Raw genomic sequence first — 14,420 nt, 5'->3', positions numbered from 1 at the left:
CGCCCAACCAGACGCACTTAAGGTGAGTTGGATTGTTTTTGTGTGTGTGTGTCTGTGTATGTGTGAGTTGGTTGTTTACTATTGCTCGCGTGCGTGGTATCTTTTGACTGATGAGTTGATTGAATTTTCCATAGAGCTTGAAAGTGACGTCCCGATTTCCCCCCGATTTCATGGGAGCTCAATAGCGTTTTTAGCCAAAAATTGTAGCATGTAATCCAATGGCGGTATTAAAATGATATTTCGATCCCCTTCGAGTTGTGCCACGAGCTCCACATATGTTGTTTGAAAACCAAAAACTTTTCAGAAAGCTGTGTTTCTTCACATTTTTCATGCAGATGGCCTCGGAACAAAACATTGATACTTCTGCATGAATAATCTTTATCTAGCCTCTTAAACAGCATATTTGTAGCCCAGCTGGACACCATCCCATAGCTGATGGTGTCCATACTGTAAATAAACTATACAAATCTCATCCCCTCGCAAAACGTACATGCAATGCTGAAACAGGAAAACCTCTCAAACACAAACACAAACAAGTTGTCCCTGTGAGAATGGTCTCCATGACACTGCCTCTCCACCCTCGTCCCCAATCCCATTCCCCAGCGGGTTAATCTGGTTAAGATTAGATTAGACCTGCTGTGCTGTGTAGTCCAGTCCAGTTTAACGGGGAGATAAACCAGGCCTGTAGAACAGATTTAATTGGCTTCATTAGTGGGGAGTCCTCAGAGGGCCAATCAAATGCAGCCTCCAATTACTGCACTCTTCAACTTGAACTTGGCCGTCAGCGGGGCACCCAGACCACGCACGCACGCACGCACGCACGGACGCATGCATACACACTCACACTCTCTCACTCACACACACACACACACACACACACACACACACACACACACACACACACACACACACACACACACACGCACGCGCGCGCACGGCATAGGACTATGTCACAGGAGAAATGGGGTAAAATGCTTAGTTTAAGAAATAGTCCAAAAATAAAAAAATATAATGCGAGTGACATCATAATAATGAAATAAATGAGAATAAAAATAAAGTGAAAATTAAGTGACAGCAGGGGAAATGAATAGCTTTCTCCATGGAGGAGACAGGGCGTCAGTGAAGCGCGAGGCAACAAGCACAGGTAGAGGGTGGGAGTAAGGATAATGAGAAGAACCCCCCTGGCATCACACTGAGCTCCACATCCTTACACACTGTCACTATTCCCCAATGTCAAGTGTATGAGCCTTGGAAGTGTGTCAGTCTAATTAGTCACACCCAGTGATTGGATACTCCGCATAGTTCGAAGGACGCACACTAGACATTGAGAAACGGCCTCTGTCTGGCTCCACACTGTGTTCATCCTTACACACCGTTTTGGCAACCCATTCGCATGTATACAAATGTCATGTCATTAATAATCACTGCGTGTACATGGGACTCACAAAATTGCCTGTGTGTGGCAACAAGTCATCCTAAACATTCTCTCCTTGCCTCTATTGTATTTACTTTATCACAACAATAATATAAACGGTCACTTTATGTTATTTTAATTTGCTAAAATATAAAACAGAATTGAAGTGTAAAGAGTCTTCCCTGCAGACATTTTACTTTCATTCATCACAGTTTTTGTTTTATGTTTGGCACCTTTTAATCAGGACTGCGGCGTAATCTGGTCAAACGTCCTGAGGTTTCTAAAATGATTTACATAATATCACTTGTTGAACTGTCTTGCTGGACCCATTACCCAAGTACCCATTCATTCAGGTTCTTCGTGTGACATTACAACATCAGTTCCCGCTTATGCAGGTCCATAGTATTGATCTGTGTGTATGTGTACCTGATTACATAATGAAATGGGATCGTGCTCGTGCTCGCCTTCAGCCTCCCCCGGGGGCCCATCAGGGCTGCCTGTGTCAAACACAGGTCACGCATCATCGTATCGATAGTCATTCTGAAGCTACTTCAGCTGCAAAAGAAGGGGATGATGTCTGGTCTGGTGACCAGAGTTGGCTCGTTTGGAAAAGTTACGTAAAGTTAAGTGCACAGGCAGCTAGCTGTGTAGTGTACTTCAACCCTGTCTGGTCAGGACCATCTGATCTGGCCCCTGCTGCTGTGTGGTAATGTTTGAAGTGAGGGGGTGGACAGGGAAGGGGGGGTGTGGGGGGGTGGCGTGGGGGCAGAAGCACTCTCGGGCACTCTGTGTATCTGACTATCAGCAACACGTGGCCATGCTTTCACTGCAAAGGCAAATGACCCTCAGCTCACTCAAGTGTAAAACCAAGCTGTGGCTGACGGAAGTTAAGTGTTGGAGCACATCAATTTTGTTTTGTTTTTTAAATGATAATGCACGTGACTGAAGATTATGCCTGAATGTTAATTAGTGAAGCGAGGGCACGAGGTGTGACCAGAGGACTAGAGAAGAGCATGTGTTGGATTAACCCTCATGGGAAACCCTCACAATCAGTAAACAGGTGCCCACATGACGTGATCATATCTGCCCTGCGAGGCCCTGAACCTCTTCACTCACTGGAGTGTGAAACACGGAGGATAACTAGCAAGATGCACAACACGGGTTGAAGATTAGCTCAGTGTTGCAGCCAATTTATTTATTTATTTATGTTGTTATTTTTTTGAAATGCAATACAATTGACAATGCAATTAGATATTTGGCCACATGATGAAGCAGCTGTTAGACTATGCACTAGTCAAGACTTGACACTTTTCACCCAGATTTGAAGTTGCAGTCTAATGCCTATGTGCAGAGTAATAGGGTGATTTGAAGTTGCAGTCTAATGCCTACGGTATGTGCAGAAGAATGGGGTGATGTGTCGTCATGTCTGTTGGATGCCATGTGCAGATGCTTCTCTGTGGTCTTCACGTGCTCTACTCTACCGTACGGGCAGCAGAGGGAACATGAAGACGTAACACTTGCGTAAAACAAGAAACCTGCTGATCCTGATTTACACACATGGAGCTCTGGCCAAAGACAACACACACACACACACACACACACACACACACACACACACACACACACACACACACACACACACACACACACACACTCACTCGCTGTGCACTGTGTGCTCTGGCTGAGTGACGCTTTGCAAAGCGTGTCGCAGGTAGAGCACACGGTGCACATAGATACACACACACACACACACACACACACACACACACACAGTGCATGTAGACACACACACACACACACACTCACTCAGGGTGACTGCTGTGCTGTCGTCATTGATCTGGTGATGTGTGTCAGTCTGTCTGTCCAGAAGCCAGTTGCAGACACGGAGTGGGCTTGTGAGGCGTACGTGTCAGTCCTCAGGCATTCTGAGTTATCCTTGGACATGGGAAGACTGGAGCACACACACACGCTCGCACACGCACACACATTTTAACCCCACGTTCATGCATGACACACGAACGCGCACACACACACACACACACACACACACACGCACACACACACATTGGATTGGTTGGGTAGGGGCTGTGGGGAGGCGGTCATGGGGCATTAAACGTTGACGTGGCGTAAGGTGATATTTGTATATCAGTTGCACATATGTACCATGCTGTACATCACATGCATTTTGCCCCCACTCATATTCAACATGTGCACATGCATTTTAACCCCACGTTCATGCATGCACACACAAATGCATTGCCGAACACACACACACGCATGAACACACACACACGAACACACAAGAACACAAACACACACACACACACACACACACACACACACACACACACACACACACACACACACACACACACACACACACACACACACACAAGAATACACACACACACACACACAAGAATACACACACACACGAACACACACACGAACACACACACACACACACACACACACACACACACACACACACACACACAAGAATACACACACACACACACACACAAGAATACACACACACACACAAGAATACACACACACACACAAGAATACACACACACACACAAGAAGACACACAAACACACACACACACGAACACACACACACACACGAACACACACACACACGAACACACACACACACACACACTCTCACACACACTGTCACACACTAAAGCATTATCCAAGACATTTGGCCTGCAGGGTCAAACATTCCTTTTATAGGAGGTCATCGCAGCTGTCTCGTGGCCCACATATCAGCAGCTGTCTTGCGGCCCACATATCTGCTTCTTTATGCCGTTGTTCCACAAGCACTCCCACCAGCCGTGTGTGTGTGTGTCTCAAGTGTCTCCTCTGTCTGCGTGTCCTTAGTCACTGCGGTTTGGTGTAATTTAATTTATATTTATTTCCAAATGACTGCATGTTGATAAACTAGGTGTGCGTCTTGATCAGTGAGCTCATATCCAGCTGTTGTTTTTTTATGTGGCCTACTGAAGTAACCAAGAACCGACCAGTTGTTTATAAATTTATGAACTTCAATAACTTTTAACTTGTTCAATTTATAGTTTTATCTATTTAAAGTCAGTTAGTCACTGTTTCTGTAGCCTGCCCTGTCTGTGCCCTTACTGTGACTGTACCTGTGAGGTTTCCCAAACTCAGGGTCGGGACCCCTAAGGGTAACAATATTCACTTCTATGGGTAATACATGAATCTAAATCCTGGTCCTAACCTACGTTGACCTTATGACTCTACAATCTCTATCTATCTCTTCCTCCTCTGCCTTCCTGCTATTTCTGCCTCTCCTCTATACCTCTCCTTTTAAATCCATCTCTAACAATGATGTTTTTTTCCCATTTGTTAAGCACTTTGAGTTACATGCCTTGTATGATACAGTGCTATACAAATACAATTATTATTATTTATTATTACATTTCCTCAGATTTACATTTAAGTTTAACAGAAGTGTGTTTTTGCATTTGGAAAATGGGAGGTCTGGGGGGTCACGGAAGTATTCTTTGGTACAAAAGGGGGTCCCAGCAGGAAAAGGTTGGGAACCGACACTGTTGTAGCGGACCCTCTCCATCCGAACTAAAGTAACCTCTGGTCACCAACCATGCTTACAGCTGAACTGTTACATATTACTGCAGCTGCCACACGTCTGTTATCTGTTTGCAAACATTGACAGACTGCTGTACTGACTGAGTCAATTTTTCATCTTTTACCCTAACAAGCCCTCTCTCTCTCTCTCTCTCCCCCCTCCCCCCCCACCCACCACAGGGTTCCCTGGCGAATACACTGCGTGAGATCCGTCCGACTGCGTTCATGGGCGTGCCGCGCGTGTGGGAGAAGATGCAGGAGAAAATGAAGTCTATTGGGGCCAAGTCCTCCACCGTCAGGAGGAAGGTCGCCGCCTGGGCCAAGGACGTGGGACTGCAGACCAACCTTAACAAGATGGACAGGTGAATGCACACACACACACACACACACACACACACACACACACACACACACACACACACACACACACACACGTGCGCCAACCTCAGCAGGATAGACAGGTTAACACACACACATACACACATGCGCACAGATAGAAGGAGGGGGAGAAACCAGACCCAAAGTCTGCTGAACCCATATAATTCTCAGGTATAGTTTTAAACATTATGAAACGTTTATCATTAACTTGGTGTACAATTAAAGGCAAGTTTGAACAGCTATGGCTGCGAGTGTCAGTTCATGGGTCACTGGGTGCATGTGTGGTGAGTAGGTGTGTGAGCAAGTGAATTTCTTCTTCTGAAAGTGTTGTGTGGGTGGGTGTGTGAGCGTGTTTCTTGTTTTGAAAGTGTTGCCATTTGATTTGTAACTTCCCCCCCCACACGGCGGGAAGTATCACGAGCGAAACCAGGTCATCTGCGGAGCATGTGGCTAGCACCCCGTGTGACACTGTACTGACTGCTCCTGCCTCTTAACCTCCGCACGATAGTTCACACGAACTGTCGCCGGACGCCAATGTAACAAAGACTAAATCTTTGGTTAATCCGGGCTTCTTGGCCAGGACTCCCATACTATTATATTATTCTGGTTGTTTCCTTTCCTTGAATTAAACAACCATTGTCTCTGCAAACCCAGCATGAATAGATTGATTGGTCCAAATGTAGGTCCCTAGTGCCGTATTGTCTCCCTGGCTAAAAACAGTCTTTTTTTTATCCCCCATCCTCATCTTCTGGCCCCTGCAGAAATGGCGCGGCGGCCAGGAAACCCCTGAACTACCGTCTGGCCAAGAAGCTGGTGTTCCGCAAGGTCCGCAAGGCGCTGGGATTGGACCGCTGCAGCAAGTGCTACACGGGCGCCGCCCCCATCACCAAGGACACGCTGGAGTTCTTCCTCAGCCTGGACGTCCCCGTCTACGAGCTGTACGGCATGAGCGAGAGCACCGGCCCACACACCATCTCCCTGCCCGACGCCTTCAGACTCACCAGGTACACACACACACACACACACACACACACACACACACACACACACACACACACACACACACCATCGCACTGCCCATCGCCTTCAGACTCACCAGGTACACACACACACACACACACACACACAGAGACCATCTCACTGCCCGACGCATTCAGGCTTACTAGGTAAATACACACACACACAAACACACACACACACACACACACACACACCATCTCACTGCCTGACGCCTTCAGGCTTACTAGGTACACACACACACACACACATTACGATGGGCTACAAATGTCAATATATTGTGCTAGTATTTGGAGGTTTGGGCCACGTGCATAGGCTGGCCACTAGGGGGCTAAGGATGCTTGGCTTCCCGAAAATTAATGCAAAAATAACTGTTAAATGTTGCTCAATAATATCACGAATAATTGGTAGTCGACACATATGGAGACATATGGTGCTGTGTATATCCTTGAGAACTTTACTACGGACTATTGTTGGTTCACGATTTAGTTCATGTCTGAGTATCTTTGCAACTGGTACATTTCTGTGTATGGAAACTCAATTTTGAATTGTGGGCATAAATAAAGAAGTAAAATGTGCGTGTGTCTCTCTCTCTCTCTCTCTCTCTCTCTCTCTCTCTCTCTCTCTCTCTCTCTCTCTCTCTCTCTCTCTCTCTCTCTCTCTCTCTCTCTCTCTCTCTCTCTCTCTCTCTCTCTCTCTCTCTCTCTCTCTCTCTCTCTCGTAGCTGTGGCAAGGTGATCCCGGGCTGCGAGACCAAGATCGTGTCTCCTGATGCGGAGGGTAACGGTGAGATCTGCTTCTGGGGTCGCCACGTCTTCATGGGCTACCTCAACATGGCCGACAAGACGGCAGAGGCCCTCGACCAGGACGGCTGGCTGCACTCCGGAGACCTGGGCAAGCACGACAAGCAAGACTTCCTCTTCATCACCGGACGCATCAAAGGTACACACGCGCACATACACACACACACACTACCAAGACTTCCAATTCTTCCAATTCATCGCACGACGCATCAAAGGTACATACACACACGTATGCATGCGGGTACACACACACACACACACACACACACACCAAGACTTCAATTCATCACAGGACGCTTCAAAGGTACACACACACACACACACACACACACACACACACACACACACACACACTCACTCACTCACTCACTCACTCACTCACTCACTCACTCACTCACTCACTCACTCACTCACTCACTCACTCACTCACTCACTCACTCACTCACTCACTCACTCACTCACTCACTCACACTCACACACACAACCACACACACACACACACACACACACACACACACACACACACACACACACACACACACACACACACACACACACACACACACACACACACACACCTATCCTCTGGTGTCTGTGGAGTTGATCATCACCATTCTGTGTAAATAATATGTGTAATATAATCTAGTGTAAGATAATGTCTCTCCTCTCCTCTGGTGTCTTCAGAGTTGATCATCACAGCTGGTGGCGAGAACATCCCGCCCGGTGTAAATTATAAATATAATAATCAATATAAACATCTCACCTCTCCTGTCTCCAGAGTTGATCATCACGGCTGGTGGTGAGAACATCCCGCCGGTGTAAATAATAACAATAATGTAATATAATGTCTCGTCTCGTCTCGTCTCGTCTCTCCTCTTCTCTCCTGTCTCCAGAGTTGATCATCACAGCTGGTGGTGAGAACATCCCCCCGGTGCCCATCGAGGATGCCCTGAAGGACGCCGTACCCCTCATCAGCAACGCCATGCTCATCGGAGACAAGAGGAAGTTCCTCTCCATACTGCTCACCATCAAGGTACACACACACACACACACACACACCAAGCGCAAGTTCCTCTCCATAACCTAGCCCACAACACACACACACGCACGCATTGGTCATTGTAACAAGTACTACGAAATTGAGCATCCATTATTCATTGAAACAATAAGTAATTGAAATAAAAGGTTATAGAAGCACAGTGCTTCTAAAATCTCACACACACATGCATGTAGTCCAGTCACACACACACACACACACACGCATCCAAGTATCTACGTGTACTTGTCAAAACACACACACCACACGTATCCATGCTGTATGGACATGGTACTCTACTTGTTGCTTGCGGCAGGGCGCTTGTACACCAAAATAGACCAATAGACCACGCCACTAGAATAAATAGACTTCCTGTAGAATCCTCCCTATTCTGTTTTAATACTCTTGTGCAGCTTCTTGTGATCTTAGAGGGTTGTGTAACAATTTTGTGAGCTAGTGCTGTTTTTTTTGTTTGTTTTTTTTCTGTCTACAAGTGGCCTTCACTATTATAGCTGATGCTTCCAACTTATACCACCACACACACACACACACACACACACACACACACACACACACACACACACACACACACACACACAGAGAGAGAGAGAGAGAATTACACAACACTGGAGATTTTGTTTTACTGTCTACAAGTGGCCTTCATGATTATAGCTGATGCTTCCTACTACCACACACAGAGTTTGTGCATTACACAAGACTGGAGATTTGAAGTGTTTCATTGTTTGCAGTGAGTATCAGTGGAGATAATCAGCGAGTGATGAACCCTGGGGCAGAGATGGCAAGCAGAGATTACAGATTACGTCTCCTATAAACGTCTCATCCGATAGCGGCCATGTCAACATCAATCATCTAGGGAGCCCGGCTCGCTCACACAGAGATTACAATCTCAGCTGATAACCTCCTTCCCGCCACCAATAACTTTTTTTTAACAATATCTGTGCCTTGGAGGCTCTGCAGTCTGTAATACTACTTGAGCTCCGTGGCTTTGATCTTTCAAAGATTGTACTGCCACCTGGTGGACAAAGTTAAGAAACATTTTCTCTATGTTTTAAGTAGTAGGTTAAAGCGGTACGCCACTATTTTGGGGATTAATACAGTTAAACTCGTTGCCTGGGGTTTATAAAGGTGGTTAAGTGTCTTATTTTTCATGTTAAGCGTTGTCTTGCTTTAAGACAAGTTAAAAGAGGGAATATGTCGCTAAGCTAGTGAAAGTCAATGTATCCGTGTAGCATGCTACAATGCTACACGGATCCATTGACTTTCACTAGCTTAGCAACATACTCCCTCTTTGAACTTGTCTTAAAGCAAGACAACGCCCTACATGAAAAATATGACACTTAACCACTTTATAAACCCATACCAAGGATTTTAACCATATTCATCCCCAAAATAGTGGCGTACCGCTTTAAGGCCTGCACATCCAAGCGTCTGACCTGGGAACAGGGCAACCAAATGACCAGATAAAAAGACAAAAAAGTTCCGCTTCAACCAGGATTGCTGTGCTCCCATTCATTTTCATTTTGTCCATGACGTTTTGGTTGAAAACCCGTCCATGACGTCGTTTTGAAAGATTTTCCGGGGGCTTTTTATGTCTTTATTGTGACAGGACAGTTACAGAGAGACAGGAAATTAGCGGGGGGAGATACGGGGAAGTTTTGGCAAATTACTATATCTCGGGCCGGAATCGAACCCGGGTGGCCAGTGTTGATGCAGTTGATTGAGCCACAGCTGGGTCGACGTGACGTCGTTTAAACCCAGTGGTTCTCAACCTTTTTTGAACAAACGCCCCCTTGTACCTCATCCTAAGCCTCCCAACGCCCCCTTGACTTCATCATTAACCTGCCCCGTTACTCTTCAAAAAAAGAAATTGACTAATGCCCCATGAGAACTATGCACCGCCTCCTTTCAACTGTATCCTTATCAAGGCCCCCGTTGAGAAACACTATTTTAACCCATCCTATGTGTGTGTTTTGTGCGTGCAGTGCGAGGTGAACGCGGAGACGGGCGCCCCGGAGGACGAGCTGACGGGCGAGGCAGTGGAGCTGTGCCGCAAGCTGGGCAGCAGCAGCACGCGCGTCTCCGAGGTGGCGGGCGGCCGAGACCGGCTGGTGCACGCCGCCATCCAGGAGGGCATCAACCGCATCAACGAGCAAGCCACCTCCAACGCCCAGCGCGTCCAGAAGTGGACCGTCCTCGAGCACGACTTCTCCATCGCCGGCGGAGAGCTGGGTAAGGAGGCAGGACACTACACTACTCTACACTACACTACACTACACTACACACATAGAGCTATGTAAGCAGGTAGGACACGTGTGTGTGTGCGCACACACACACACACACACACACACACACACCGTACTGGAGTACGACTTAGAGACACACACTGGTACTACACACTCACACCACACACACACCCAGTTGCATATGAGTAACTATGTAACTGAAGTCCTCTGAAGCACTGCACAAGGAGATGGATGGATTACATGCATTCAACTTCTCTCTTTTACATTCTCTCTCTCTCTCTCTCTCTCTCTCTCTCTCTCTCTCTCTCTCTCTCTCTCTCTCTCTCTCTCTCTCTCTCTCTCTCTCTCTCTCTCTCTCTCCTCTCTCTCTCTCTCTCTCTCTCTCTCTCTCTCTCTCTCTCTCTCTCTCTCTCTCTCTCAGGTCCTACTATGAAGTTGAAGAGGCCGGTGGTCATGAAGATGTACAAAGAGCAGATTGACAGTTTTTACAAAGAGGTGCCAAGCCCCACCACCCCCGACGCCCCCACACCCCCCAAATAGAGGCCTGCGCTCGCTCGTGTGTGTGTGTGTGTGTGTGTGTGGCGCTGGGTGGAGCCGAGAGACTACAATGCTGCTTGTATGGGGTATCCAAGTCTCCATCCCTTGCGTGCAGCTCATGGGGCCTGGGAAAGCAGTCTTACGACGCAGCGCGCATCCAAAATCTTTAAAATTCACTATCAAATTCTGCCATCACATGTGGAATCCAGAGCACATGTCAAATGGAATCGCCCGTTCAATATAATGTGAACAGTTAGGTGGGTCAAGGCCCCATGGCCCGGAAGTAAAAGGGTGGCCCATGCTAGTCTCCTGGTCTCTCATAACGTACTCTGTGGTCTGTAAACGAGCCATCATCTGCCCTGGGGGGCATTTCTTGAAAGCGTAGTTGTTAGCAGTTAGCAACTTAGGTAGTTGCCAATGAGAAATTGCATTGCAACCAACAAAGTAGCTACTGTAGTTAGCAACTACGCTTTCGAGAAATGCACCCCTGATGTGTTCTGTGGTGTGGGGGTGGGGTTTTGTTTGGTTTGTATATTGTTTTTTTGTCTTTGGGTTTTGTTTACATATGTGCTGCAGTGTAATTTTTTTTCTGATGTGAAGGATGCGTCATAAGCCATTGGTGAAAAACATTTTGTAATTCCAAACAATTTTGTTTGTTTTGTTTATTTGTGAGGTTAATTTGATTTGTATTTATTTATTGTAATTATTGTGATGAAGTACAATAATATGTATGAATTGAGCCATATCAAATCATTATTCTTTATTTTGCTGTAATAACCAGAAATCAAACTGCATGAAATCCAAAGCTTATATGGACCTAAACAGAGATTTGAGACCACTGATGAAAAATGTTTAATAATATATCCTATTTATTCTTGTTTACATTTAGCCAAGTATATTTACTCACGGGTGTATGTTAGCAGGGACTCATATTTGGCCAAATGTTTTCAAAGGGATTCTGCCTTGCAAATGCCAAATGTCTTGGAGCAGTTCGAAGACTTTTTACATTGGGCCATCAGTCTCGAAGGCTTTTTACATTGCCCATCAGTCTTGAAGGCTTTTTACATTGGCCATCAGTCTTGAAGGCTTTTTACATTGGCCATCAGTCTCTCAGCACTTACTAGGGTAGAGTGGTTTCAGCCCAACAGACCAAACACCAGGGGTGCATTTCTTGAAAGCATAGTTGTTAGCAGTTAGCGGCTTCGGTAGTTGCCAATGGGAAATTACATTGCAACCAACAAAGAGGCTAATGTAGTTAGCAACTACGCTTTTGAGAAATGCACCCCAGATCACCAAACATGCTGGCTGAGGAGACCATAGGGAAATTGTTTTGCTTTTGTTGTTTGTTTGTTTGCTTGTTTTTTCTTGATGTTGTGGTGAGGTCGCTCTCTAGGTGCTGGTCTAGTGTAGGCACGAGCCTATTGGCCAGAGCTTCCACCAATCGGCTCATGAGAGAGATTGAGAGCAGGGGCCTTTACTAAGATGCTGGTTCAGGAGTAAATCAGGTTAACTTAAGAGGTAAATCATCTAATTTACCTCCATTAGATGATTTGCCTCTTAACTCTTCTCTTCTCTTGAACCAGCTTCTTCGTATAGGCCTAGGGGTCTTGCTGAAGAGCCAAACCCAGTGACCAAACCATTTAAGCCATAAGACCCGCAGTGTCATAGGACCACCATGTTATACCATCTGAAGCCAACACCTCTTATCTGAGCTGTTCTGTAATGAATTCTGTGTAAAAAGGAAAAAAATCTTTATTGTAAGCTTCTTTTGTAAATACTGACATTTTCTTGTGTTTAAATATGTTTTGCATACCAACCTCTGTTCCCTGTGATGTTCATTTGCATTGTGCATCTGCGAATGCTGAGTCTGCCTGGCTATGCAGCCCTGAAAAGGCAAAGTGCAGTAACTACATAGTTTAGTTAATTTTGAGTTTAGACTGGAAAGGGTCTTCATTACGCTGTCTTTGTCTTGCGACAAAGTCTTTATGGTCCAAATGTGTCCCGTTTTAGAGATATTGATATGTCCAATTTGCCGTAACTACAATATCTAACCTTATACCAATACTGTTGAAGGCCCTTTTCTCTGCGTAGTTACTGCGCACCACTTTGCCTTGTGTAGGGCAGCATAGGTGTGGCACCCTGATGGTGTGGTCTGTAGTAGTAGAGGGCCATTTACTGTGCTGCAGCCTCCTGACAATCCTGGGGTGATGCTAGCATCCTCACAAGGGTTCTGATGTGCATTTCTCTAAAGCGGGGTTGTTAGCCAGTTAGCAACTTGGGTAGTTTTCAATGGAAAATTGCATTGCAAACAACTAAGTAGCTAATGTAGTTAGCAACTATGGCTCCCTGAAATGCACCCCAGATGTGGATATTGAGTCTTAAAGACACTTGAGGTGGAGGCAGCATGCTGTATGTCTTGTATGTAAAGTATATTTGTCTGCCTATTGTGATTTGATGCATTACATCAAAACCACTCGGAGGGGGGGCATTAATATTATATTGTAATCATGCGATGCCTCCATAACCTGAAGTACAACAGATTTGCCATTTGGAAGGGATTAATTAAGAGCTGGACATTTTGTAAATAGCCTAGGGGAGATCTTGAGGCATATGCCCTTTTTTGTAACCACTGAAAGGATTTCGCTATGCATTATTTATTTACTGCATTGGAGGATCAGTCTGTTAAAAAAAACAGACCATTGGTTGATCCCAAAGAGCATTTTTCTTCAGGAGTTATTGATGCCGTGAAAGGCCATAAAGGGCCCTAATAGAGCTGATTGAAACATGTATATGTCTATATTGTCCCTTACAAGAGTGAGTTGAAGACTAAGCGGTTTGTCTTCTGAATGTAGATATGAAGGTGAGGGCTTTGAGACCTCTTGAGGCGCGTGCCAGTTTAATCCATTACAACCTCACCCAGTTTTGAAGGCCATCTTTGTTTGAACGGAGAGAAAGGAAGACAACAAAAAATCCTGACAAAACATGAAAAGTCCATCCAGATAATTCTGTAGTTATCAAAGCGATGTTGCAAATGTGTTAATCTTCTGTAATTAAAAAAAAAAAAGTAATTTAAAAACACAACCCAATAATGACAGCAGCCCATGAGGTCTTGGGTATTCACCTGACTGCAGGACAGATGAGCTTGTCAACACCGGTGTGTGTGTGTGTGTGCGCGTGCGTGCGTGCGTGTGTGTGTGTGTAGTGATTGTGCATGTTCTTGTTCCCGTGGCCTTTGTAGCAATGGGATGCGTCACTAGGCCTCTGTGTGCGTGGCGTGTGTATATTCCTGTATCGCGACTGAGTGCATGAGCATCTTGTGCTCTAAAATGAAAATAAATCTGCTTAATCCTGATGTAA

The 14,420-nt window shown here is 45.7% G+C and overlaps 1 protein-coding gene across 1 annotated transcript in view; it reads left to right on the top strand.

The window, feature by feature from the left end:
- Positions 1-14,420, top strand: part of LOC134450752 (long-chain-fatty-acid--CoA ligase ACSBG2-like) — a 20,860-nt gene extending 6,440 nt beyond the window's left edge. Inside the window, exons 6-12 of the mRNA XM_063200715.1 lie at positions 1-22; positions 5,209-5,390; positions 6,168-6,410; positions 7,148-7,365; positions 8,120-8,259; positions 10,266-10,512; positions 10,948-14,420. The exon at positions 1-22 is cut by the window's left edge and continues 155 nt beyond it. Of these exons, the coding sequence (XP_063056785.1) occupies positions 1-22; positions 5,209-5,390; positions 6,168-6,410; positions 7,148-7,365; positions 8,120-8,259; positions 10,266-10,512; positions 10,948-11,066 (1,171 nt within the window). The 3' untranslated portion in view covers positions 11,067-14,420. The remainder of the gene's footprint in view (positions 23-5,208; positions 5,391-6,167; positions 6,411-7,147; positions 7,366-8,119; positions 8,260-10,265; positions 10,513-10,947) is intronic.

The sequence above is a fragment of the Engraulis encrasicolus genome, chromosome 6 (assembly GCF_034702125.1).
Source record: "Engraulis encrasicolus isolate BLACKSEA-1 chromosome 6, IST_EnEncr_1.0, whole genome shotgun sequence".
Classification (NCBI taxonomy): Eukaryota; Metazoa; Chordata; class Actinopteri; order Clupeiformes; family Engraulidae; genus Engraulis; species Engraulis encrasicolus.
The sequence above is the reverse complement of the archived record's forward strand: the minus strand, read 5'-3'. Positions and strand labels throughout refer to the sequence as shown.